Genomic DNA, 27,472 nt, shown 5'->3' with positions numbered 1-27,472 from the left:
TAGGTTTGACGCGTATCGCGGTTTGGAAAGAAACTGCATCTTGCAGTACATTTTAAACAAGGAAATATAGCGATTTGGCATGAAACGTTGATGGACCAGTGAATAGGTTCAGTACACAGCAAAATGACATGACAAACGCATTTTTTTTTATGCCATTTCCTCAATTCGATGTCCGACTGTGCTATCTGACAAAGAAATCCACACACCTACACACACACAAAATAGTGAGCCGCCGATTACTTGTTAGTCAGAATGGTGGTCCCTGGCACAGAACCAGTTGAAAACCCCTGGTGTAGTTCATATGAATGCATTCAATCCAGCATTGAACTGCATTATTAAAAACAAACACAATGTTGTGATGTGATTTATGACCTCTTAATGAGACATCTTATGAGGAACAGAATGAAAACATCCATCAGATGAAATATGAGACAAACAACAGATTGAATGCAGTGTGACAGCAGTGACACTCACACACACACACACACACACACTGCAAGACATGATGTTCTTCCTCAGCGTTTCTGTCTTGTTTTCCAGCACAAATATCAAAACTTTCTTAAATCAAGATCCATTTACTGGAGAAGCAAAGTTACTGAAGATATTTAGTCTTGTTTTCTGAAAAATTTAGTCAGTTTATGCATAAAATAAGAACAAATATCTGCCAGTGGAGTCAGAAAAATAATCTTACTTCAGAAGGAAAACAAGATTATTTTTCTGACCCGATTGACCCTTGTTCTTGTTTTAAGCATAAACTCACTTAATTTTGAAAATTATTTTAGAAAATAAGACTTAATATCTTCATTCAGTCATTTTGCTTTTTATGTAAATGTAAATAAATTAGTTAAAACTGTTTCAAAGTAAATCCTACACCAATTTATTTTCAAGTCAAGTCACCTTTATTTATTTAGCGCTTTTTACAATACAGATTGTTTCAAAGCAGCTTCACATTGATAACATGAAAATAATGCAACAAAGTTTGTTTCTAGAAGAAAATTGCGTCATAGTCCACCCTAAGTAAGACAGATCAATAATATTGTTGATTATTAAATGTTTTCAGTGTAGAGAGGAATGATTCAGTCACAGAAGGCAGGAAAAAACATGCTATATCAAAAAATATATATAAATAAATTATTGTCAAGCATAATTATAATGAACTAAACTTCACATTTAATTAATTTGAGAAGCACAGCTTCATCCGTCACGTGATAAAATGAATCTGGGCAAGCCGAAAATTCGAATGCTATTTTTGGTCAAAAATGAAAACTTTTTGTTTTGTTAGTGATGTTAAAGGTGGAGACCCGCTGCTGTAATGTATGACAGTCGCCCGTTCACTGCACTAATGTCTTATGGTTTGGTGAACCGGAGAAGTTTACTGTGTTTTATAGGGGCGCGCTGTCATCTGAACTCACCCGCACCAGCACTGAGCTCAAACGCTCCGCTTTCACTCACTTCAGCCCCCATGATGCCTCGCTGCATGCGGGAGAGCAGGAGAAAACACACGTGAACACACAGAGAGGCAGATTCAGCTAGAGCTGATAAGATCACGTGTGTGCAGTTTATCAGAGACATTCACTTGAGATAACAAAGACACACACTGCATCGTTATCAATATCAGCAGGAAACTGATCATATATCATACGGGCTTATTAAAGATAGACAAAGTTCTGCTGTAAGGTTGATACACCAGTGTTATTTTTCACTAAAATTGTATTTTTTTTTTTTTTAAATCAGAGCAGAGTAGACCAATCACAACAGACTGGGCCATCTGAGCAATCAGAGCAGAGTAGACCAATCACAACAGACTGGGCCATCTGGCCAATCAGAGCAGAGTAGACCAATCACAACAGACTGGGCCATCTGGCCAATCAGAGCAGAGTAGACCAATCACAACAGACTGAGTCATCTGACCAATCAGAGCAGGGTAGACCAATCACAACAGACTGGGCCATCTGACCAATCAGAGCAGAGTAGACCAATCACAACAGACTGGGCCATCTGAGCAATCAGAGCAGAGTAGACCAATCACAACAGACTGGGCCATCTGGCCAATCAGAGCAGAGTAGACCAATCACAACAGACTGGGCCATCTGGCCAATCAGAGCAGAGTAGACCAATCACAACAGACTGAGTCATCTGACCAATCAGAGCAGGGTAGACCAATCACAACAGACTGGGCCATCTGACCAATCAGAGCAGAGTAGACCAATCACAACAGACTGGGCCATCTGACCAATCAGAGCAGGGTAGACCAATCACAACAGACTGGGCCATCTGACCAATCAGAGCAGAGTAGACCAATCACAACAGACTGAGCCATCTGACCAATCAGAGCAGAGTAGACCAATCACAACAGACTGAGTCATCTGACCAATCAGAGCAGGGTAGACCAATCACAACAGACTGGGCCATCTGGCCAATCAGAGCAGAGTAGACCAATCACAACAGACTGGGCCATCTGACCAATCAGAGCAGAGTAGACCAATCACAACAGACTGGGCCATCTGACCAATCAGAGCAGGGTAGACCAATCACAACAGACTGGGCCATCTGACCAATCAGAGCAGGGTAGACCAATCACAACAGACTGGGCCATCTGACCAATCAGAGCAGGGTAGACCAATCACAACAGACTGGGCCATCTGACCAATCAGAGCAGAGTAGACCAATCACAACAGACTGGGCCATCTGACCAATCAGAGCAGAGTAGACCAATCACAACAGACTGAGCCATCTGACCAATCAGAGCAGAGTAGACCAATCACAACAGACTGGGCCTGACTGGGCCATCTGACCAATCAGAGCAGAGTAGACCAATCACAACAGACTGGGCCATCTGACCAATCAGAGCAGAGTAGACCAATCACAACAGACTGGGCCATCTGACCAATCAGAGCAGAGTAGACCAATCACAACAGACTGGGCCGTCTGACCAATCAGAGCAGAGTAGACCAATCACAACAGACTGGGCCGTCTGACCAATCAGAGCAGAGTAGACCAATCACAACAGACTGGGCCGTCTGACCAATCAGAGCAGAGTAGACCAATCACAACAGACTGGGCCGTCTGACCAATCAGAGCAGAGTAGACCAATCACAACAGACTGGGCCATCTGACCAATCAGAGCAGAGTAGACCAATCACAACAGACTGGGCCGTCTGATCAATCAGAGCAGAGTAGACCAATCACAACAGACTGGGCCGTCTGACCAATCAGAGCAGAGTAGACCAATCACAACAGACTGGGCCGTCGGACCAATCAGAGCAGAGTAGACCAATCACAACAGACTGGGCCGTCTGACCAATCAGAGCAGAGTAGACCAATCACAACAGACTGGGCCGTCTGACCAATCAGAGCAGAGTAGACCAATCACAACAGACTGGGCCGTCTGATCAATCAGAGCAGAGTAGACCAATCACAACAGACTGGGCCGTCTGACCAATCAGAGCAGAGTAGACCAATCACAACAGACTGGGCCGTCTGACCAATCAGAGCAGAGTAGACCAATCACAACAGACTGGGCCATCTGACCAATCAGAGCAGAGTAGACCAATCACAACAGACTGAGCCATCTGACCAATCAGAGCAGAGTAGACCAATCACAACAGACTGGGCCTGACTGGGCCATCTGACCAATCAGAGCAGAGTAGACCAATCACAACAGACTGGGCCATCTGACCAATCAGAGCAGAGTAGACCAATCACAACAGACTGGGCCATCTGACCAATCAGAGCAGAGTAGACCAATCACAACAGACTGGGCCGTCTGACCAATCAGAGCAGAGTAGACCAATCACAACAGACTGGGCCGTCTGACCAATCAGAGCAGAGTAGACCAATCACAACAGACTGGGCCGTCGGACCAATCAGAGCAGAGTAGACCAATCACAACAGACTGGGCCATCTGACCAATCAGAGCAGATTAGACCAATCAGAGCAGACTGGGCCATCTGACCAATCAGAGCAGAGTAGACCAATCAGAGTAGACTGGGTCATAACAATACTAAAATTACACTCTTCTTTATTTCTCACTGAAAATGAGGACTATTTTCAGGCAGAATAAACAGTTTTGATCAGGTTGCTAGAGCACTAGAGCCCCTGTGTTTATTCGGGGGAATCAATCTGCAAATGTCTTAAAAACGATCCTGACTGTGGAATATTTGCCGTAACCGCACGAGGCACTTCCTCCGATGAGCTCAAAACTACCTAAACTCGTCTCCGACAAACCCCTCTGCTCTGCGCTTCATCACAGGACTTACAGGAGACGGAGAGAAGACGACCACATTATTTTTGCAGGAAACGAAGCGAGTGCCAAATGACTGTGCCCCTGAAGCCCCGGCTCATTATCTGGCAGAACAAACACACACACAAACACACACACGCCCAAGACACTTTCATCAGACTCCAGATCCAGTGCTTTTCTCTCCACACGCCGGGCTGGAATGCACTCGCTCCGAACACAAGCGCGCTCACGGACGCTGCCCGGACTTGCCTCTGTTTGAAAGTCGACCGCAGACTCGCCGCCCCGGGTTATTAATCTTATAACGACCACATAATCTAAGATAAATACACAGAGTATCATTATCCTTATCATTAACAGCCCTGAAATATCTGTTCCTAGGGGAAGGGTGAAGACGAGGATATTATTATGCCGAACGGCCCGTCCAAAACAACTCCCTCGTTTAACAACCTCTAATGTTCTAAGAACGTTTTGCTAATGTTCTTATTAAGTTATGAAACCATTATTTCTGAATGTTCTTGGAATGTTTAAATAATATTCAAACATTAAGGGAACATTCCATTTTTCAAAAGTAACATTATGGGAACGTTACTTTTGAACATTCCGAAACAAGTAGTGACATTTAAAAAATATTAGATGAACGTCCAACTACAACAAAAAGTTCCATGAATGAATTCTAAATGTTTAACGTTTTGCGAAAACTATCAAAGACCAGTTCAGCATGTTGCAAAATAATTTTGTTTACATTCCCATTAACGCTATTTCTGAAAGTTCTTTGATCGATCTAAACATCCAGAGCGTTTTTTTGGTTATGCAAATATTAAGCGAACATTCCATTTGATCATTTTGCAAACATCATGCGAATGTTAATTTTGAATGTTCTCTGAATGTTCTGAAACATTTAAAAAATGAACGAATATTCTATTAACATTTTTGAAGGAACATTTATAACAACATTATTTCTGAATGTTCTCGGAACGTTTAAATAATGTTTTCTTGGTTATTCAAACATTAAGGGAACATTCCATTTTTCAAAAGTAACATTATGGGAACGTTACTGTTGAACATTCCGAAACAAGTAGTAACATTTAAAAAATGTTAGATGAACGTCCAACTAAAACAAAAAGTTCCATGATTGATGGATAAATGTTTAACGTTTTGCAAAAACTATCGAAGACCAGTTCAGCTAACAAATGTATATTGTAAAATTATCTTGCTTACATTCCCATTAACGCTATTTCTGAAAGTTCTCTGATCGATCAAAACATCCAGATCCAAAAGTTAAGCTTGATCATTTTGTAAAGCTCCTGGAAATGAAACATTTAAAACATTTGAAACAATTAAAAAATGAAAGCACATTCAATTAACATTACTGGAAGAACGCATTACTTTGAGGGAACGTTTTGCGAGGACGTTCCCTGTTAGCTCCATGGTTCTCTGTGTTAAACTGACTGCACTTGTGTTTAATAACTGAAGATGAATGACAGTTTCTATGAGGTCTGTGAGGATGAACAGACACACACAAAGAGCTTTAATGTCAACAGCGACTCTCATGGGAGTTTGCGGGAAAGCCCCGTCTCTCAGAAGCAAAGCTCACAGGATTATCGTTCCTGATGTTTATATCAAAACGGAAGCGGCGGAAGGAATCCTCTCGGTTGATCTGTGTGTTGTGCCGCTCTCTCCATCCAACTCTTCACACACATCTTCAGATCAACACAAATCTTAGGGTTAGTGCTCACAGATTTAACCTTCTCGTCTCTCATCCTGACTAAAGGCTGGAATACACTACACGACTTTACACATCTAAACAGATTTTAAAACACAAGTCATTCAGAACACAACAAACTCACACTTTACGCCCACAAACGCCCAATTGTAGAAATGAAGTACGCTGATCTGCAATGCTGAAAACTCTCCTCATATGTTTGCATTTAAAAGTTAATGAACAAATGTATCTTTATAAATTTACAAAGTTGTTGCAGATTAAATATAATTTTCATCAGGTAAGATTCTGATTATTAACCACTCAAACCATTTTATCTAAACCTCTCTACTTACCCATCAATCTCACACTTCTGTCATGTTTGTAGTTTTGTAACGCTCTTTATTCGTGTGTGTAGTTCTAATCAAATCCTCATCCAAAGCGCAACAGGTTGAGGGCAATACTAGCCATTACACTCTCGAAAATAAAGGTTCTTTATTGTTATTGATGGTTCCATGAAGAACCTCTTAACATCCAGGGAACCACTAAAGGTCTTTATAGTTGAAAAAGGTTCTTTAAATGATTAAAATGTTTGGTTACACTTTATTTTAAGGTGTCATTGTTACAGTGTAATTATATATTTAAGTACTAAGTAATATTAATTAACAACATGTACTTACTATAGGGTTAGGGTAGGATTAGGGTTTGGTTGAAGGTTAGTTACATGTAATTATACATAATTTACTATGGTAAGTACATGTAACCTATGTAACAAGGACACTGTAAAATAAAGTGTTACCAAATGTACTTTTAAGAAATGCCCTTAAAAAATAAAAGTTTCTTTATTGGAATCGATCCGTGAAGAACCTTTAACATCCATAGAACCGTTCCATTGCGCAAAAACACTAAGAAAACAAGGTTATTTTAAGAACTTTTCAGTGAAAAGTTCTTCGGGGAACCAAAAATGTTTCTTCTACACAATAAAGGTTATTTATAGTCATCAATGGTTACATGAAGAACATTTAACATACATGGAACCACTAAAGGTTCTTTAAAGTGGAAAAAGGTTCTTCTTCTTCTTCTTCAAAAAAAGAACTGCTCATTGAACGGTTCTTTGGGAAACTAAAAATGGTTCTTCTATGGCCCGTCCAGAATGCCTCTCACTCATTTTCTATGTTTGTTCTAAGAACGTTTCGCTAATGTTCTCATTCCGTTATAAAACCTTTTTTTTTTTCCGGAATGTTCTCGGAACATTCAAAATGTCCGTTTTTTTTTTTAATGTTTAAAAACATGTTATTGAGACATTAAGGGAACATTCCATTTTTCAAAAGTAACATTTTGGGAATGTTACTATTGAATGTTCTATGAACATTCCGAAACTAGTAACATTTAAAAAATGTGAAAAATTCGGATCTGCACATCCGTGTACCCTTTGGAATACTCATTTCGACATGCTACGATTTGGGACACACTGTTCTAGTTTTAAAAACCATTTAGGCCGTATAGTATAGAGCAGATGTGTTCTAAAATCATTAAAAATCCCAATGGATTGAATCAAATTCTGAAGCTTTGAGTTTACTGTGCGATTTCTGAAATCAGTCAACTCAAATCTGCAGACTGGTTCTGACTGGTTCCGCCGGCGTCTCGTTCAGACAACACACATCAGGCTCTGTGACACTGAACACAAGCGGCTTGTAATTCGTCTGCACTGATATCTGTTGTCAGATTAGGAAATTGCTTCTCAAACGGCACTAATCAGTGAGGAAATGGGAAACGGACTTCATTTGGCCTCGTTCCCAGTTCTTCCATTTCCAATGGGAATTAAATGATCAAAGTGCAATAAAGCAGGATTCTAGTCTTCCTGGCATCAGTCTTAGTTCAGAATTGTTGGCGTTGTTGTGGTTCTAGTAAAGTCGACCTTAACTCTGAGGACAAACATCACAGCCTTCGCTCTCTACACCAGTTCTGTTCACTGTGGAGACATTGAGTTTAACTCTGCAAAAAATTATCCACTTGTTTTCCATTACAAATATCTAACGTTCTTAAATCATTTACTGATAATTTACATTTGAGCTATTACTCGTATATCTTGTTATATTAAAAAAATGCATGCAAATTTAAGTGAGTTTAAGCTTAAAGCAAGACAAAATATCTGCCAGTGGCGTATGGAAAAATAGGGAAAACAGGATTATTTTTCTAACTCCACTAGCAAATCACTTAAGGGATGGTTCGGAGTAAAATCAACCTAGGGTCCTTTGCACCATCCTTATGATCGCTTTCTGCAGGACTTTTACAGGCTTTTCCCAAATCACTGAAGTGACGTGCGGGTTAGCGGTAGCATTAGCCGTCAGGCAAGTGTTATTTAAATAAACTCCTGATGTACTTACAAACTTTCCAACGCCTCGTTTTATGAGTCCAGAACCTATTTGTGCTACTGTAGAAGTTTGGTCCATTCTGGGCATTATTAGTGCGGTAATTTACCAGATACAGCCTTGGATCCATTAGCGCTGCACTAAACCATCCGGCTGATATCTCTAAATAAGCTCTAACTTTAATAATGTTCAACCAAGGGAATAAAGGCTTCTGGGGGGGGGGTTTGGCTCGAGGTCATGGTGCAAAGGACCCTAGGTCAAAATTACTCTGAATCATCCCTTTAATTTTGATCAAAATATTTAATCAAGACAAGACTTAATATCCTAAGTCATTTTGCTTCTAAAGTGAACGCATCTTGATTTAAGAATGTTTAGACAATAATACTGAATCAGAAAATAATTTTTTGAAGTGTAATATTTATTTACATCTAAGTAGCAGACCATTTACTTATGTGAACAAACTCACTGAAATCTCAGAATGATCATGAATTAAAATAGTTCAGATGTACACACACACACACACACACACACACACACACACCTAACCTGCATTAACCTGCCATGAATCTATCTTTGTCTCTCTGGTATATGTTTAGGAACACCATAGAAACCGGAAGCATTTAAACCTCAGTCCACGAACAGCGAGCGGCAGAAGCTTCAGACATCAAGGCTGGTCTCAGGTCAGTGATCTGCCATGCTGGAGTCGGAAGCGTTTGATCCAGCGTCACTCCTTCAGATCCGTGCCTGCGGGTCACGGCGTCCAGGGTGAAAAGTTTATTTCAAAGTCAGCAGCTCCTATAGAGCGTATAGAGGAGAGTATGTGATCCTGCACGCAGACGAGGATGAGCCGATGCTCGGGTTTCATCCCAAACATGAAAGCTGGGAAAAGCTATAATCTTCTATTTCAGATGTCAAGCACTCGCAGTTATGCTATAGGAGACGAATCCAAACAAAACGAGGAGAATGGCTACTGTAGACTCGAGCATCCCGTTTAACTGAGTCAAACATATAAGAACTAACGGTAACACTTTACAATAAGCTTCATTAGTTTACATTAGTAAACATGAACTAATAATGAACTGCACGTATACAGCATTTATTAATCTTTGTTAATGTTAATTTCAACATTTACTAATACATTGTTAAAATCAGTATTAATGTATTAACTAACATTCATACATTTGTTACTGTATTTGTCAATCTTTGTTAACGTTAGTTAATAAAAATACAGCTGTTCATTGTTTGTTCATGTTAGTTCACGGTGCATTAATGTTAACAAATACAACATTTGATTTTAATAACGTATTAGTAAATGTTGACATTAACATTAACAAAGATTAATAAATTCTGTATACGTGCAGTTCATTATGAGTTTGTTTTAACTAATGTTAACTTATGAAACCTTATTGTTAAAGTGTTAAACTTATTAAAGTGTTACAGAACTAACTAACGTTCCCATTAAGTTATGAAAATGGTATTTCTGAACGTTCAAAACATCTAGATTATATACAGAATACTACTTGCATTGAAATGTAAACCTGGTCAGCTATTTAGATCAGGGATCAGCAACTCCGGTCCTGGAGGGCCACTGTCCTGCAGAGTTTAGCTTCAGCCCTGATAAAAACTCACCTGCCTGTATCTATCTAGTAATCCTGAAAACACTGATTGCCTTGTTCAGGTGTGTTTAATTAGGGTTGGAGCTAAACTCTGCAGGACAGTGGCCCTCCAGGACCGGAGTTGCTGATCCCTGATTTAGATGGTGAATTATATATATTGTCAGATAATATTAGCAGATTTCCGGCAACGTCTGCTGGATGAAGCAGAAAGATGCGTTTTTGTTAAATCTGCTAAACGTATTCCCATCCACAGACAGACGGATCAGCAGAGAGCATTATGGGTAATGGAGTTTTTGATCAAAGGAAGGAGCCACAGCCCCTAATCTCTATTTTATGCATGCACTGTATTTAAAGAAAATGACTAATTAATAAAATACGATCTGTCATTTGAGAGCAGATCCAGGACGGTTGATAATCGATGTGTTGAAGTGTCCTGAAAGGCCTGATCCGCAGGTTCTGCTCGACTGAGCTCGACAGGAACACAAAGCCCGTGTTTTTCTGCTCTGGTTCTGTGACTGTCTGAATCCCGGCTTTACTGGGAAACACAAACACTCTCCGGCTTTGATGATTTTAATTACAGCTTTTCTATGAAAGCAGAGCAAAGACAGGAGAGCAGCAGCTGAAGGTCTGTGTTGTCTTTTCATGCGACCGCAGCCTTTGATTCCTCACATCGCTCAGACGACGTGACACACACACACACACACACACACACACACACACACACACACACACACACACACACACACACACACACACACACACACTCATCAATCATTCTTTTCTCCGCACTGATGCTTGTGCCTGCTCAAAGTTTGCTTATGCATAAATGTATATCCTCCCTCAGGCACTGGTGTGTGTGTAAGTGTGTGTGTGTGTGTGTGATGGGTAGGTTTAGGGGTCGGGTTAGTGTGTGCGTGTGATGGGTAGATTTAGGGGTCGGGTTAGTGTGTGTGTGTGTGTGTGTGTGTATGCATGTGATGGGCAGGTTTAGGGGTCGGGTTAGTGCGTGTGTGTGTGTGTGTGTGTGATGGGTAGGTTTAGGGGTCAGGTTAGTGTGTGTGTGTGTGTGTGTGTGTGTGTGTGTGTGTGTGTGTGTGTGTGTGTGTGTGTGTGTGTGTGTGTGTGTGATGGGCAGGTTTAGGGGTCGGGTTAGTGTGTGTGTGTGTGTGTGTGTGTGTGTGTATGCGTGTGATGGCTAGGTTTAGGGGTCGGGTTAGTGTGTGTGTGTGTGCGTGTGTGTATGTGTGTGTGATGGCTAGGTTTAGGGGTCGGGTTTGTGTGTGTGTGTGTGTGTGATGGCTAGGTTTAGGGGTCGGGTTAGTGTGTGTGTGTGTGTGTGTGTGTGTGTGTGTGTGTGTGATGGCTAGGTTTAGGGGTCGGGTTAGTGTGTGTGTGTGTGTGTGTGTGTGTGTGTGATGGCTAGGTTTAGGGGTCGGGTTAGTGTGTGTGTGTGTGTGTGTGTGTGTGTGTGTGTGTGTGTGTGTGATGGCTAGGTTTAGGGTTTGGGTTAGTGTGTGTGTGTGTGTGTGTGTGTGCGTGTGTGTGTGTGTGTGTGTGATGGCTAGGTTTAGGGGTCGGGTTTGTGTGTGTGTGTGTGTGTGATGGCTAGGTTTAGGGTTTGGGTTAGTGTGTGTGTGTGTGTGTGCGTGCGTGTGTGTGTGTGTGTGTGTGTGTGTGTGATGGCTAGGTTTAGGGGTCGGGTTAGTGTGTGTGTGTGTGTGTGTGTGTGTGTGTGTGTGTGATGGCTAGGTTTAGGGGTCGGGTTAGTGTGTGTGTGTGTGTGTGATGGCTAGGTTTAGGGGTCGGGTTAGTGTGTGTGTGTGTGTGTGTGTGTGTGTATGTGTGTGTGATGGCTAGGTTTAGGGGTCGGGTTAGTGTGTGTGTGTGTGTGTGATGGCTAGGTTTAGGGGTCGGGTTAGTGTGTGTGTGTGTGTGTGATGGCTAGGTTTAGGGGTCGGGTTAGTTTAAGGAGACAGAATATACAGTTTGTACAGTACAAAAACTATTATGTCTATGGAATGTCCCCACAAAGGTAGCAAAACCGAGTGAGTGTGTGTGTGTGTGTGTGCTGTCTATCTAAAACCATGAGCCAACTGTCCAGGTAAAATCTCTGTTAAAATCATTAAAATCACTCTCATGAGATCCACCAATAGCAAACCACAACCACCCAATCAATTCTGTCTACAGTTGTTCTTGTTCTCAGATAAACGTCACTATAGAGAAGACGAGCTCAACTTCTGGTTCAACTTTAGCCTGATGTGGTTTACGCCCTGCTGGCAGATGCTGTAACTACACACTCTTCTCTGTTTCAACTGAATATTAAATGTACTATTTAGATATTATGAGCGTGATCGTTACAGACACTACTGCATATCAATTCATATATCAATGAGAGAATCATAAACCTCCACTACACACCAGAATGATTGATGTGATCTGTGACCTGACCTTTGACCTTCTGCATTGAATGTTTCCTCAACTTCAGGCACTTGTACGCCCCAGGGAGTGTTTAATTTAAAACTAAGGTCACATTAAAATTGTCTTGGAAACTTTTTTTAGATTTCATTTTTTTTTCTACCCATGTCCCAATGAAATTACAATTCATGCTGTAATGGCCAAATTATGCAAAATGTTTAAAATATTATTTAATTGTCTGGATTTAGGATACTTAAATGATACATAATGATGAAAATGACTTTAAGAAATAAATACAAAAATGACCTGATGACTTTCAACCAATACGAATTTGATTCAAAAGAAAGATGGTCTTTTTGCTCATAATTATTATATTACGTTGCAAAATATTGTGGTAATAATTATCACACATTGCAAATTGAACAGAGATATGATAAACACGTATGACCTTTTTTAATGATTTCTGGACTTGATCTACGGAGGTTTATGGAAATACAAGTTCTACAAATGATTCAGTATGCGGATAATAAGTTTAGGCTCTCTCAGAATATATTACAGGCGCATTTCAGCTCAAAAGTAGTTATTACGAATATAAATTGTACGGTTTTATTAAGAAAACCAGGGACAATTGATGCAATTGTAATAAAAAGCAATATAGTAGAGCAATAAAATACTTAATCTGACATGAATCTGCCAACAAAAATATGTTCTAAGAACGCTTTGCTTACATTCCCATTAAGTTATAAAAACATTTCTGATCGTGTTTTCTGATCAAAATTATGTTTTTAAATAAAACGTGTTAAGAACATTTTTTCTTGGTTATGCAAACATTCCATTTTAGAATTTTGTAAACATTATCGGAATGTTAGTGTGGAATGTTCTATGAACGTTCTGAAACAAGTAGTAACATTTAAAATTGCTAGACGAACATCCAACAAAAAAATTCCATAAACGATGTATAAATAATGTTTTTTTGTGCTAACGTTTTGAGACCATATAACTTTGAACAAACGTTTGTTCATAAATCAATGTTTGTCCATAACTTTAAAGCAGAGTTAGAGAGTTCCTGCCGTTAATGAATTATTCCATCAGCGCGCGCGCTCATTTGATTGGTTTTCATTCTGCTGGCGCCGTTATGATCATCGCATTTTTGTGATACTTTTGCATTTTTTCCCCCTAACAACATTTGTCTCTTTCTCGTCTCGGATTTATTTCCTCCTTCAGTTCAAAGTCACATAGACATCAGAAGCGCGTGCATGCAAGTGCATGTCTCCTGATCCACATGCAGGAGTTTCCCTCACACACACACACACGCGCACACACACACCTCATCTCCGCACGGGACAGTCGAACCATTCCCTGAGCGAGTGCTTCACACACCCGTTTAAAACCTCACACACACCGGGATGCATGTGAAAGACCAACAGTGAACATCCAGTACGATCACCTACACGAAACAAGTGAAAGCACTGTTGCATATTCCGCTCAGAGCACATGCATCATAAACACCAGAACCGCCAGATTAGACCAGAGAAACACACACACACACTAATGCTGTAAACATGTTTGATGAGCAGAAGTCTCTAACGGTCAGCGCGCATCTCACGGAAACAGGAATTTCCCTCGCGCATTCCTGAAGCGCGCGCCTTACCTGCAGGAAGACCAGGATCTTCTTCAGAGCTGCAGCACAACACACACACACACTCTTCTTCAGGACGATCTGCTCTGGGACACTCTCAGGACAGGTCTGAAGCAGAGATCTGGACTGAGATCAGATCATTACAGTGAATCAGATCACTCGAGCGCGTGCATGTGACCGCCCGTCTCCTCTTAAAGCGCTTCAGGCTCGTTTCTCTCGGTGTGTGTGTGTGTGTGTGTGTGGCTCCACCTCGAGTGAGGTTCAGATGCTCTCCGCCCAGAATGAACCTGAGACAGGTACTGGCTGAAGCTGGAGCTCACTGCTGCCGTCCCGCGGCTCAGACAGCACAGTCACACACTGACTGAACACACACACACACACACACACACACACACACACACACACACACACACACACACACACACACACACACCTGCGCCTAAATGGAGGATTTATGCATTTGTATTGCATGTAAAATTCCCATGCATTTCCAACATAAACCAATTAATGTGGTGCATATTGTCAGTCATACATAAATGAAACGCGTAAAATATCTGTAATAAAACTAATAAAAGGAATGTGTTTTAAATACACAATAACCAGAATAAATATCATCAGTAAATCCAATTTCTATCAGTTTCATACCTTGTAACTAAATTAATAGCTTGTTCTTCTTTTAACCATGTTCATATTTTTTAACTGAATGAAATTAATTGTGAATACATGCATTTTGAAAATATAATTATTCTATGAGTGCTGAAATCTGACCCATTTAATTTATGCATGACTGACAAATATGCAATTCAAACACATACATCTTAAATTTAGGCCCATTAGTGTGTGTATGTGTATATATATATATATGAAGAGTTCAGATGCAAAAGTCTCTAAGTGCCATCTGAAATTTTCTTCTAGAATGATATCAAGCTTGTATATTTAAGTTCAGTAATTTCACTTAAATGACAATTAATAGGTAATTTTCATTGCCATTCAAGTGAAATTGCTGAGTTTATTTATACAAGCTTGATATCATTCTAGAAGAAAATTTCAGATGGCATTTAGAGGCTTTTGCATCTGAACTCTTCATATGTGTGTGTGTGTGTGTGTGTGTGTGTGTGTATTTATATATATATTAGTGCTGTCAAATGGATTAACCACAATTAATAGCATCTGACATAAAAGTTTGTTTATATGTCTATATTTACATATATACAGTGCTATGCATAAGTTTAGACACCCATGCTAAAGTTGACTAAAAAGAGGAATAAAAAATCATTTTTTGGAAATTGAACTTAATGCCTTAATTAAAAAAAAATAGGAAAAATCCAACCTTTAAGGACACCAATTTTCTTTGTGAACGAATAATGTATCATAAATAAATAAATGTTCTTCCTTAAAATACAGGGTGCATAAGTCTGGACACCCCTATGTTAAATTCCCATAGAGGCAGGCAGATTTTTATTTTTAAAGGCCAGTTACTTCATGGATCCAGGATACTATGCATCCTGATAAAGTTCCCTTGGCCTCTGGAATTAAAATAGCCCCACATCATCACATAGCCTTCACCATACCTAGAGATCGGCATGGAGTACTTTCCATAAGATCATCTCTCAATGCAAATCAGACTAGCTATTAGGCTAACTGAAATAAAACCATGCCAATCTCTAGGTATGGTGAAGGCTATGTGATGATGTGGGGCTATTTTAATTCCAAAGGCCAAGGGAACTTTATCAGGATGCATAGTATCCTGGATCCATGAAGTATTTTTCCTATTTTTTTAAATTAAGGCATTAAGTTCAGTTTCCAAAAGATGATTTTTTATTCCCTCTTTTTAGTCAACTTTAGCATGGGTGTCTAAACTTATGCATAGCACTGTATATATGTAAATATAGACATATAAACAGACTTTTTTTGTTAGATACGATTGAGGTCCGCTGATTTGACAGCGCTAACACATACTGTGTATATATATGTATATATATATATATATATATATATATATTGAAAGGAAAGATCAAGGTGAGATCAAACTCTTTTCTGTTTCTCTGACTCTGATTAGAACACATAAAAGAACTGTGTAATTATTTTGATGTTGATGTGCAAGAGATGTATGATGTTCTACCAACTATTCCATCCAGGAATTTGTTTACAGACCCATAGATGGCAGGATAATTTATTGACTTGTTTATTCATTGATCGGAGATTCTGAAACAGGTGTGAGAGAAACATGTACTTTCCCCGGGTGAGAGGAAGTGACCGCTTTCTTTCTCCGATACTTTCCCCTTCATTCATGTGCAGAAAAAAAGCGACTTTGAAATTTACTTTGCTGTCTGCAATTATCCACTCTGGATTAATGAAAAACCAATATCCACCACAACTATTAATGTTTATTACACGGCTCTGTGGAATGCTTGATTCTGATTGGTCAGTCGCGCCGGTATATTATTCCCAGATAACAACAGAAACACAGGCTCATCCGGGTCACTGAAGTCAGCACTCGCTACGGTTTTTCTTCGTGGAAGTTTTGCGATTGGTGAACTAATAAATATTAAAACTCAGTTGAATCAATATTTTGTGTAGAGTTATTTAATTATGCCATCCAGTATCGTGGACTCGCTCTCTCTTGTTTCATACAAACACAGCGGCGGCCATTTTGTGACTATTGTTTTGTACGCTGTTGGATTATAAGATACAAACAGGAACGATTTTAAAACGGTTTAATCTGAAATCAATATATCTTATCACCATAATTATTTATGTGGTGAAATGCTGTGTAATAAGTGTTATGACTGTATACCGTATCTCTTAAATGTCCGTCTAGTTTGATCTGTGCATTTAAAGACCTAACTTAGCTGCTAACGTTAATAAAATATTTCAACTCAGATCAATATTTTGTGTCTAATTATTTATGTGGCAAGTAGCCGTGTAATAAGCAGGATAGTGTACATCCGCTTCGCGTCGGGTCCTGATCAACCTGTCGGGTTTATTCTGAGATAACAACCGGCTGGATGTACATTATCACTTACTTAACTAATGAGAGTTAATGTTTTGCAGATCATCTTCTGTATCTGTATCAGAATCTTCTTCAATTACTGTATTTGCACATTGGTGCATCATGACACAGTTAAAGATGAGCATCATGACACAGTTAAAGATGAGCATCACACAGATGATGCGCTGATGTTTTGGCGACTGTCACTCGGTAACGACTTCACCGCAGGGGTGCAAAGAATGGTTGCCATGGAAATTGCAGCATCAGCTAACCTACTTCAAATAATGTAGGTCATCTGTATCTGTATGTAAGGAAATATTGTTTCTCCACCTTTGTTGCCATTGGCTTGGCTTGCTTAGTTGGGGACATTCAATTTAACATTTAATATTAATATTAATATTCAACAATATTATTGATCTGCCTGCATTGACACCATTATACAAGAACTGAACTGAGCTGGACGATGACATTACGGTTTACTCCAGAGAGGCTATATATATATATAAAAATGAACTAAATTAATAACTTTTTTAAAACAAAAATGAAACATCACTGAACTTACTTAAGCTGGACTGTGACGCTATTTTCTTCTAGAAACAAACTTTGTTGCATTATTTTCCTGTTATCTCCTTTGAAACAATCTGTATTGTAAAAAGTGCTATATAAATAAAGGCGACTTGACTTGACTAATAATACAATTATTCAGCTCAACTCAGTTCAGTTCAATGTTGCAAACTTCGTCAGTTATGAAAGGACTACAGGACAAAATAATGTCATTATTCAATGTCAAGATTTGTTTGATAGTGGCAGTCAGACTGATAATGTTACTGTCTTTCAAACTCCAGCGAATGCAACCCAAACCTCAAGCACAACGAACGTGAGTGTTTGCGAATGCGAGCAGTAAACGCTTCAGACTGTGTGCTGAGGATCAGACTGAGAGTCTGGATGGACAGAGACACAGGAGGCTTTCTTTGATGCTCAAACCTTCAGTAGCTTTCTGTTCTTCATGGGTGGTCAGAATGAGAGAGGAAGTGACATCATCTTCTGTTCACAGGCCTAATGTGTGCAACATTTCCCAGAGTGACTCGCTGGCAGCAAACACACAGTGTGTGTGAAACGGGCAGGACTGGACACGCACAACACCTCCTCTGACTGTAGGGGTGTGCTGTATTTACTCTCAGATCTGTTCACACACAAAGAGAACATTCTCAGGCAACTTACAAGATGATAAATGAATTTTAAACGTGAATACACCCTTGAAAATAAAGGTTTCAAAAGGGAGGGGGGAGGGGGGGGGTTGCAGTAATTAAATTGAAGGATCATTTCTGGAACATTTCAGTGAACAAAACATTTTTTATTCTTAATGTGAAGAACATTTAAAACATCTAAACAACCCTTTTCTACTATACAAAGCAATTGTGGTTCCATGGATGTTCATGGAACTATTGAGAAACCTTTATTTTTTAACATAAAGTGTAACTTTATTCTTTGTTATTTTATTCTTAATGTAATCCTAGTGTAATTTCTGTAAAAGTTCAACAGATGGCGCCAGTTTGCCATTTAAAATCATTAAATAACTGTTTGTTCTCACACTGTGATCTGATATGCGGTTACTCACATCTATCAAACGTTTTCAGGATTATAAACAGTGATTTAAACTGAGTTGAGTTATGAACTATAACCAGCAGGTGGCGCTACAGTAACGGGAAAGAAACAAACAGCGATGCATTTATTTATTGCAAGATAATTTATAACAGCACCTATGCTCTTCAGGTTTACAACAGGGTGATTTTAGCTTCTTATCTAAATAAAACATACTTGTAAAATCCGTCATGCTTTACTGCTAACCTGTGAAGCTGCGTGGCATGTTGTTTTAGTTTAATATAAAGCTGTTCACATTTGGACACACCTGTTGTTGTTTTTGAACTTCACTGTGCATTAAAAGAGTCATTCTTCAATTGGAGTGAAGTAGAACTTAAAATAATAAATGTGCTATTCAGTCAAATGCAATATTTAGTTCATCTTAGTCAAATACTGGTGCTTCAGCTTATAAACACTTATCATGTCAGACAAATTATAACAAATCCAGATTTATTTTTTTACAATAAAGGCTGCCATTGTGATCGTTTCAAGATCTCAAGACATTTTTAGAAATATTAATAAGGCTATAATAAAATTTCACAGATTTTGTTCTAACTCAAATCCAATTAAACATGTTTTAAAACAGTAATACAGTGCACAAATTTTCCAGCCCACAGAATTCAAATATGCAAATGATTATGATTTATTAGTGTTTAAAGTTTATAAGATAACTGTTGCAAAGTTGAGGGTCACCAAATCATGTATAACTGGATGTAATGATTTCCTGAATATCATGATAATGGGACATGCAATGCAAAACACACCGATACGATGGTAAATTTGGGCAAAATAATAACACATTCTATTCTATTCGCAGAATCATGACTACATCACTCATTTCACATTAAAGGGTTAGTTTACTTAATTATTATTCTGTCAGTAATTACTCACACTCATGTTGTTCCAAACCCGTAAAACTTTCGTTCATCTTTGAAACACAAATGAAGATCTTTTCGATGAAATCTGAGAGATCAATATGAATTGAGCGGGTAAGTCCAAATTTTCTGAAGCGACTCGACCGGTTTATATGATTAACAGACTGAATTTAGGCTTTTATTCACATTAAAACATTGATCAGAAAACCAAAGCTCAACCAAACCTGCTTAATGCATGAGAATTAACCGCATTGGTTCTTGCTGAAGCTCAAACGTTCTGCGTAACACGAGAATGATCCTCATTGGTTCTTGCTGAAGCTCAAACGTTCTGCGTAACACGAGAATTAACCTCATTGGTTCTTGCTGAAGCTCAAACGTTCTGCGTAACACAAGAATGATCCTCATTGGTTCTTGCTGAAGCTCAAACGTGATGCGTAACACGAGAATGAACCTCTTTGGTTCTTGCAGAAGCTCAAACGTTCTGCGTAACACGAGAATGAACCTCTTTGGTTCTTGCAGAAGCTCAAACGTTCTGCGTAACACGAGAATGATCCTCATTGGTTCTTGCAGAAGCTCAAACGTTCTGCGTAACACGAGAATGAACCTCATTGGTTCTTGCAGAAGCTCAAACGTTCTGCGTAACACGAGAATGAACCTCTTTGGTTCTTGCAGAAGCTCAAACGTTCTGCGTAACACGAGAATGAACCTCTTTGGTTCTTGCAGAAGCTCAAACGTTCTGCGTAACACGAGAATGATCCTCATTGGTTCTTGCTGAAGCTCAAACGTTCTGCGTAACACGAGAATTAACCTCATTGGTTCTTGCTGAAGCTCAAACGTTCTGCGTAACACAAGAATGATCCTCATTGGTTCTTGCAGAAGCTCAAACGTGCTGCGTAACACGAGAATGAACCTCTTTGGTTCTTGCTGAAGCTCAAACGTTCTGCGTAACACGAGAATGAACCTCGTTCTGCGTAACACGAGAATGAACCTCATTGGTTCTTGCAGAAGCTCAAACGTTCTGCGCAACACGAGAATGATCCTCATTGGTTCTTGCAGAAGCTCAAATGTTCTGCGTAACACGAGAATGAACCTCATTGGTGCTTGCTGAAGCTCAAACATTCTGCGTAACACGAGAATTAACCTCATTGGTTCTTGCAGAAGCCCAAACGTGCTGCGTAACACGAGAATGATCCTCATTGGTTCTTGCTGAAGCTCAAACGTTCTGCGCAACACGAGAATGATCCTCATTGGTTCTTGCTGAAGCTCAAACGTTCTGCGTAACACGAGAATTAACCTCATTGGTTCTTGCAGAAGCCCAAACGTGCTGCGTAACACGAGAATGATCCTCATTGGTTCTTGCAGAAGCCCAAACGTGCTGCGTAACACGAGAATGATCCTCATTGGTTCTTGCAGAAGCTCAAACGTGCTGCGTAACACGAGAATGATCCTCATTGGTTCTTGCTGAAGCTCAAACGTTCTGCGTAACACGAGAATGAACCTAATTGGTTCTTGCAGAAGCTCAAACGTTCTGCGCAACACGAGAATGATCCTCATTGGTTCTTGCTGAAGCTCAAACGTTCTGCGCAACACGAGAATGATCCTCATTGGTTCTTGCAGAAGCTCAAACGTTCTGCGTAACACGAGAATGAACCTCATTGGTTCTTGCTGAAGCTCAAACGTTCTGCGTAACACGAGAATTAACCTCATTGGTTCTTGCAGAAGCTCAAACGTTCTGCGCAACACGAGAATGATCCTCATTGGTTCTTGCTGAAGCTCAAACGTTCTGCGTAACACGAGAATGAACCTCATTGGTTCTTGCAGAAGCTCAAACGTTCTGCGTAACACGAGAATTAACCTCATTGGTTCTTACAGAAGCCCAAACGTTCTGCGTAACACGAGAATGAACCTCATTGGTTCTTACAGAAGCCCAAACGTGCTGCGTAACACGAGAATGAACCTCATTGGTTCTTGCAGAAGCTCAAACGTTCTGCGTAACACGAGAATGAACCTCATTGGTTCTTACAGAAGCCCAAACGTGCTGCGTAACACGAGAATGAACCTCATTGGTTCTTGCTGAAGCCCAAACGTGCTGCGTAACACGAGAATGAACCTCATTGGTTCTTGCTGAAGCCCAAACGTGCTGCGTAACACGAGAATGAACCTCATTGGTTCTTGCAGAAGCTCAAATGTTCTGCGTAACACGAGAATGAACCTCATTGGTTCTTACAGAAGCCCAAACGTTCTGCGTAACAAGAGAATGAACCTCATTGGTTCTTACAGAAGCCCAAACGTGCTGCGTAACACGAGAATGAACCTCATTGGTTCTTGCAGAAGCTCAAACGTTCTGCGTAACACAAGAATTATCCTCATTGGTTCTTACAGAAGCCCAAACGTGCTACGTAAACACGAGAATGAACCTCATTGGTTCTTGCTGAAGCTCAAACGTGCTGCGTAACACGAGAATGAACCTCATTGGTTCTTGCTGAAGCTCAAACGTTCTGCGTAACACGAGAATTAACCTCATTGGTTCTTACAGAAGCCCAAACGTTCTGCGTAACACGAGAATGAACCTCATTGGTTCTTGCTGAAGCTCAAACGTTCTGCGTAACCAGAGAATGAACCTCATTGGTTCTTGCTGAAGCTCAAACGTGCTGCGTAACACGAGAATGAACCTCATTGGTTCTTGCTGAAGCTCAAACGTGATGCGTAACACGAGAATGAACCTCATTGGTTCTTACAGAAGCCCAAACGTGCTGCGTAACACGAGAATGTACCTCATTGGTTCTTGCTGAAGCTCAAACGTTCTGCGTAACCAGAGAATGAACCTCATTGGTTCTTGCTGAAGCTCAAACGTGCTGCGTAACACGAGAATGAACCTCATTGGTTCTTGCTGAAGCTCAAACGTTCTGCGTAACACGAGAATGAACCTCATTGGTTCTTGCTGAAGCTCAAACGTTCTGCGTAACACGAGAATGAACCTCATTGGTTCTTGCTGAAGCTCAAACGTGCTGCGTAACACGGGGATGAACCTCATTGGTTCTTGCAGAAGCTCAAACGTTCTGCGTAACACGAGAATGAACCTCATTGGTTTTGCAGAATCTCAAACGTTCTGTGTAACACGAGAATGAACCTCATTGGTTCTTGCTGAAGCTCAAACGTTCTGCGCAACACGAGAATGAACCTCATTGGTTTTGCAGAATCTCAAACGTTCTGTGTAACACGAGAATGAACCTCATTGGTTCTTGCAGAAGCTCAAACGTTCTGCGTAACACGAGAATGAACCTCATTGGTTCTTACAGAAGCCCAAACGTTCTGCGTAACACGAGAATGAACCTCATTGGTTCTTACAGAAGCCCAAACGTGCTGCGTAACACGAGAATGAACCTCATTGGTTCTTACAGAAGCCCAAACGTGCTGCGTAACACGAGAATGAACCTCATTGGTTCTTACAGAAGCCCAAACGTTCTGCGTAACACGAGAATGAACCTCATTGGTTCTTACAGAAGCCCAAACGTGATGCGTAACACAAGAATGAACCTCATTGGTTTTGCAGAATCTCAAACGTTCTGCGTAACACAAGAATTAACCTAATTGGTTCTTGCAGAAGCTCAAACGTTCTGCGTAACACAAGAATTAACCTCATTGGTTCTTACAGAAGCCCAAACGTGATGCGTAACACAAGAATGAACCTCACTGGTTTTGCAGAATCTCAAACGTTCTGCGTAACACAAGAATTAACCTAATTGTTTCTTGCAGAAGCTCAAACCTTCTGCGTAACACGAGAATGAACCTCATTGGTTCTGCAGAATCTCAAACGTGCTGCGTAACACGAGAATGAACCTCATTGGTTCTTGCAGAAGCTCAAACGTTCTGTGTAACATGAGAATGAACCTCATTGGTTCTTGCAGAAGCTCAAACGTTTTGCGTAACACGAGAATGAACCTAATTGGTTCTTGCAGAAGCTCAAACGTTCTGCGTAACACGAGAATGAACCTCATTGGTTCTTGCAGAAACTCAAACGTTCTGCGTAACATGAGAATGAACCACATTGGTTCTTGCAGAAGCTCAAACGTTCTGCGTAACACGAGAATGAACCTAATTGGTTCTTGCAGAAGCTCAAACGTTCTGCGTAACACGAGAATGAACCTCATTGGTTCTTACAGAAGCCCAAACGTGATGCGTAACACAAGAATGAACCTCATTGGTTTTGCAGAAACTCAAACGTTCTGCGTAACATGAGAATGAACCACATTGGTTCTTGCAGAAGCTCAAACATTCTGCGTAACACGAGAATGAACCTCATTGGTTCTTACAGAAGCTCAAACGTTCTGCGTAACACGAGAATGAACCTCATTGGTTCTTGCAGAAACTCAAACGTTCTGCGTAACATGAGAATGAACCACATTGGTTCTTGCAGAAGCTCAAACGTTCTGCGTAACACGAGAATGAACCTCATTGGTTCTTGCAGAAACTCCAACGTTCTGCGTAACATGAGAATGAACCACATTGGTTCTTGCAGAAGCTCAAACGTTCTGCGTAACACGAGAATTAACCTAATTGGTTCTTGCAGAAGCTCAAACGTTCTGCGTAACACGAGAATGAACCTCATTGGTTCTTACAGAAGCCCAAACGTGATGCGTAACACAAGAATGAACCTCATTGGTTTTGCAGAATCTCAAACGTTCTGCGTAACACAAGAATTAACCTAATTGTTTCTTGCAGAAGCTCAAACGTTCTGCGTAACACGAGAATGAACCTCATTGGTTCTGCAGAATCTCAAACGTGCTGCGTAACACGAGAATGAACCTCATTGGTTCTTGCAGAAGCTCAAACGTTCTGCGTAACATGAGAATGAACCTCATTGGTTCTTGCAGAAGCTCAAACGTTTTGCGTAACACGAGAATGAACCTAATTGGTTCTTGCAGAAGCTCAAACGTTCTGCGTAACACGAGAATGAACCTCATTGGTTCTTGCAGAAACTCAAACGTTCTGCGTAACATGAGAATGAACCACATTGGTTCTTGCAGAAGCTCAAACGTTCTGCGTAACACGAGAATGAACCTAATTGGTTCTTGCAGAAGCTCAAACGTTCTGCGTAACACGAGAATGAACCTCATTGGTTCTTGCTGAAGCTCAAACGTTCTGCGTAACACGAGAATGAACCTCATTGGTTATTGCTGAAGCTCAAACATGCTGCGAAACAGAGAATGAACCTCATTGGTTCTCGCATGTAAAGCGAACATGCTTGAGCTTCTGTAAACCATAACTGATGTTTGAGTTGATATAACAATGTAACGACATGAGATGAGTAGCCTAATTAATGACAGAATTTCCAGTTTTGACTGAACATTCCTTTTAAATAATTTAAGTAATGCCACAAAAAAGAAATGCCGATTGTTATCGCATACTTAGGGTATTGCCATGCGTAGCAACGTTGCTATGAGTGGTTGTTATGGCGTTGCTAAGTGCCCAGATATGGCACTGTGTCCCTCCTTCAACGTGATTTTATTTTTCAGCTGTTTTCTGGTCGAGCAGGTGAAATGCTGCGTCTGATCACTCAGTAAAACCGCAGTGTGATTTGAGGAATCTGGAGCATAAATCAAGTTCATTCGACAGTACCGCAGGCAAACAGCCCTAATGATGACGCGAGTTTGAACCTCGCGCTTGATAGCGCGTGCGTGCATGACCTCACCATTCCTCACAGCTGTGTGTGTGTGAGAGAGAGAGAAAGAGAGAGAGAGAGAGAGAGAGAGAGAGAGAGGAAGAAAGAGACGGAGCAGCAGCAGACGCGCTCGCTCGCGCTTCCCAGCGCTCCGTCGGTATGTCTTAACCCGTTCTCCGTGCATTAATATTACCACATGCACTGCATGCAAACATGGACGAGTCGTCACTGCTGGATCTGCTGGAGTGTTCGGTGTGTCTGGAGCGCCTGGACACGAGCGCTAAAGTCCTGCCCTGTCAGCACACCTTCTGCCGCCGATGCCTCGAGAACATCGTGAGCTCCAGACACGAGCTGCGCTGCCCGGAGTGCCGCATCCTAGTGGACTCCGCGGTCGACGATCTACCGGCCAATATTCTTCTGGTCCGCTTACTGGACGGGATTAAACAGCGCCCGAGGAACGGGGGAGGGAGGACGGGGCTCGCGGGATGCGCGGCCGGAGTGTCGGCGTCTCCCCCGGGCACAACTGTGCGGGACCTGCCCGTCTCCACACGCAACTCCCCGGTCAAGGTTTGTGCGGTTCTGATTGATTCGTGCTGTGCTGTTGATGATGAGTGAAGCGCACGTGCTGTTGCAGGTCGAGTGTGTTTGCCAGAAGCTTCAGTACTTGGATTGAGTAACTACACTGTGAAAAATTATTTTCTAAACGCGACCAAGGTTAATAAGGAGTACTTTAAGAAAATACATGGGGAATGTAGATACAGTGGCACGCGCAGCTCCCCTGTCAAGGTTTGCGCGGTTCTGATTGATTCGTGTTGTGATGTTGATGAGATGGGCAAATTGTGGAAACACTGGTACTTTTGTAACGCATTTGTTGTTGTTTTATATGCTGGGTGTGTTTTAAAAATTGGACCCTGAGTCTGTAATAAAGTTTTGATTTGATTGATTGATTGAGTGAAGCTCGCGCTGTTGCAGGTCCAGTGTTTGTTTTCCAGAAGCTTCAGTAGTAAATGCTACTTGGATTGAGTAACTACACTGTAAAATATGATTTTGTAAATGAAACCAAGGTTATTGGAGCACTTTAAGAAAATACATTGTGATGTAGATACAGTGCAAGTATAATGTGTGTATCTCCATGTTGCTATAGATACATGCAGGTGTTCTCAATCTTTTGCCACGCGCAGATCCCGTCAAGGTTTGCGCGGCTCTGATTGGTTCGTGCTGTGATGTAGATGAATGGCGATGAGATGAGAAATTGTGGAAACACTACTTTTGTATTTTTGTAACGCATTGATGTTTTTTTTTTTATTGTTGTTGTTTTATATGTTGGGTCAGGTGTGGGTCAGACCCTGAGAGTCTGTAATAAAGTTTTGATTGATTGAGTGAATCGCAGGACGAGTGTTTGTTTGCCAGAAGCTTCAGTGCTTGGACTGAGTAACTACACTGTATAAAATTATTTTCTAAATGAAAACAAGGTTATTGGAGTACCTTATGAAAATACATAGGGAATGTAGATACAGTGCAAGTATAATATGTAGCTGTTACTACTATACTTACATGCAGGTGTTTTCAATCTTTTTAGATGCAATGGACCCCTAAATATGGGGTGTCAGGGACCCCATCCTAAAACTGAAAAGAAAGCTATCTTTTATAAACACCAAATTTATACACTGATATTATACATTAATATTATGGATCTAAAATGAGTTTATATTAAGTTTTTTTTCTACTTATACAGTAATGTACTGTTAAATGTATTTTTCATTTTTTGTTTAATTTTAATCAAATTATTTATTTTTAATAAATGCATCAATTAATATTTATTTATTTTAGTCAATATTTTATTTATTTGAATCTATTTTTTAAACTCACAATATAATATAATATAAAGTTTATAATATTGTTTTTTAAATACATTTATTTATTTATTTTAGTCAATAGGCCCTTTTTATTTATTTTAATATTTTTTGTACTCCTAATATAAAATATATATTTATTAATCTAATGTTTATTTTTAATACATGTATTTATTAATATTTAATTATATTAATCATTATTTTATTTTATTTTAATTAAAAAATATATATTTTTATCTAATTTTTATTAATTTATTTTAATCATATTATTTATTTGTTTATTTATTTATTTATTTATTTATTATTATTCTTTTTTTTTTTTTTTTTTACAGTTTTTCCTGTCTTTTTCTTGCGGACCGTAGTTTGAAAATTCTGCATATAGTCCAAATAGCACAGCAAACTTCTTTTGCCTTTCAAATGCGTAATGTAAGAAGTATTGCGCGAGATTCCTGTATGAATGTACAA

General features: G+C 40.1%; 2 protein-coding genes across 2 annotated transcripts in view; one reads left to right on the top strand and one right to left on the bottom strand.

Annotated features, from left to right (window-relative positions):
* Window positions 1–14,167, bottom strand: part of edar (ectodysplasin A receptor) — a 54,208-nt gene extending 40,041 nt beyond the window's left edge. The window contains exon 1 of the mRNA XM_081368141.1: window positions 13,997–14,167. The gene's annotated coding sequence lies outside the window, so the exon portion shown is untranslated. The remainder of the gene's footprint in view (window positions 1–13,996) is intronic.
* Window positions 14,168–25,226: 11,059 nt separating this feature from the next.
* Window positions 25,227–27,472, top strand: part of LOC308692816 (E3 ubiquitin-protein ligase SH3RF3-like) — a 135,097-nt gene continuing 132,851 nt past the window's right edge. The window contains exon 1 of the mRNA XM_081369221.1: window positions 25,227–25,721. Within this exon, the coding sequence (XP_081225347.1) occupies window positions 25,368–25,721 (354 nt within the window). The 5' untranslated portion in view covers window positions 25,227–25,367. The remainder of the gene's footprint in view (window positions 25,722–27,472) is intronic.

Source organism: Scardinius erythrophthalmus (genome assembly GCF_964197995.2).
Source record: "Scardinius erythrophthalmus genome assembly, chromosome: 6".
Lineage (NCBI taxonomy): Eukaryota > Metazoa > Chordata > Actinopteri > Cypriniformes > Leuciscidae > Scardinius > Scardinius erythrophthalmus.
The sequence above is the reverse complement of the archived record's forward strand: the minus strand, read 5'-3'. Positions and strand labels throughout refer to the sequence as shown.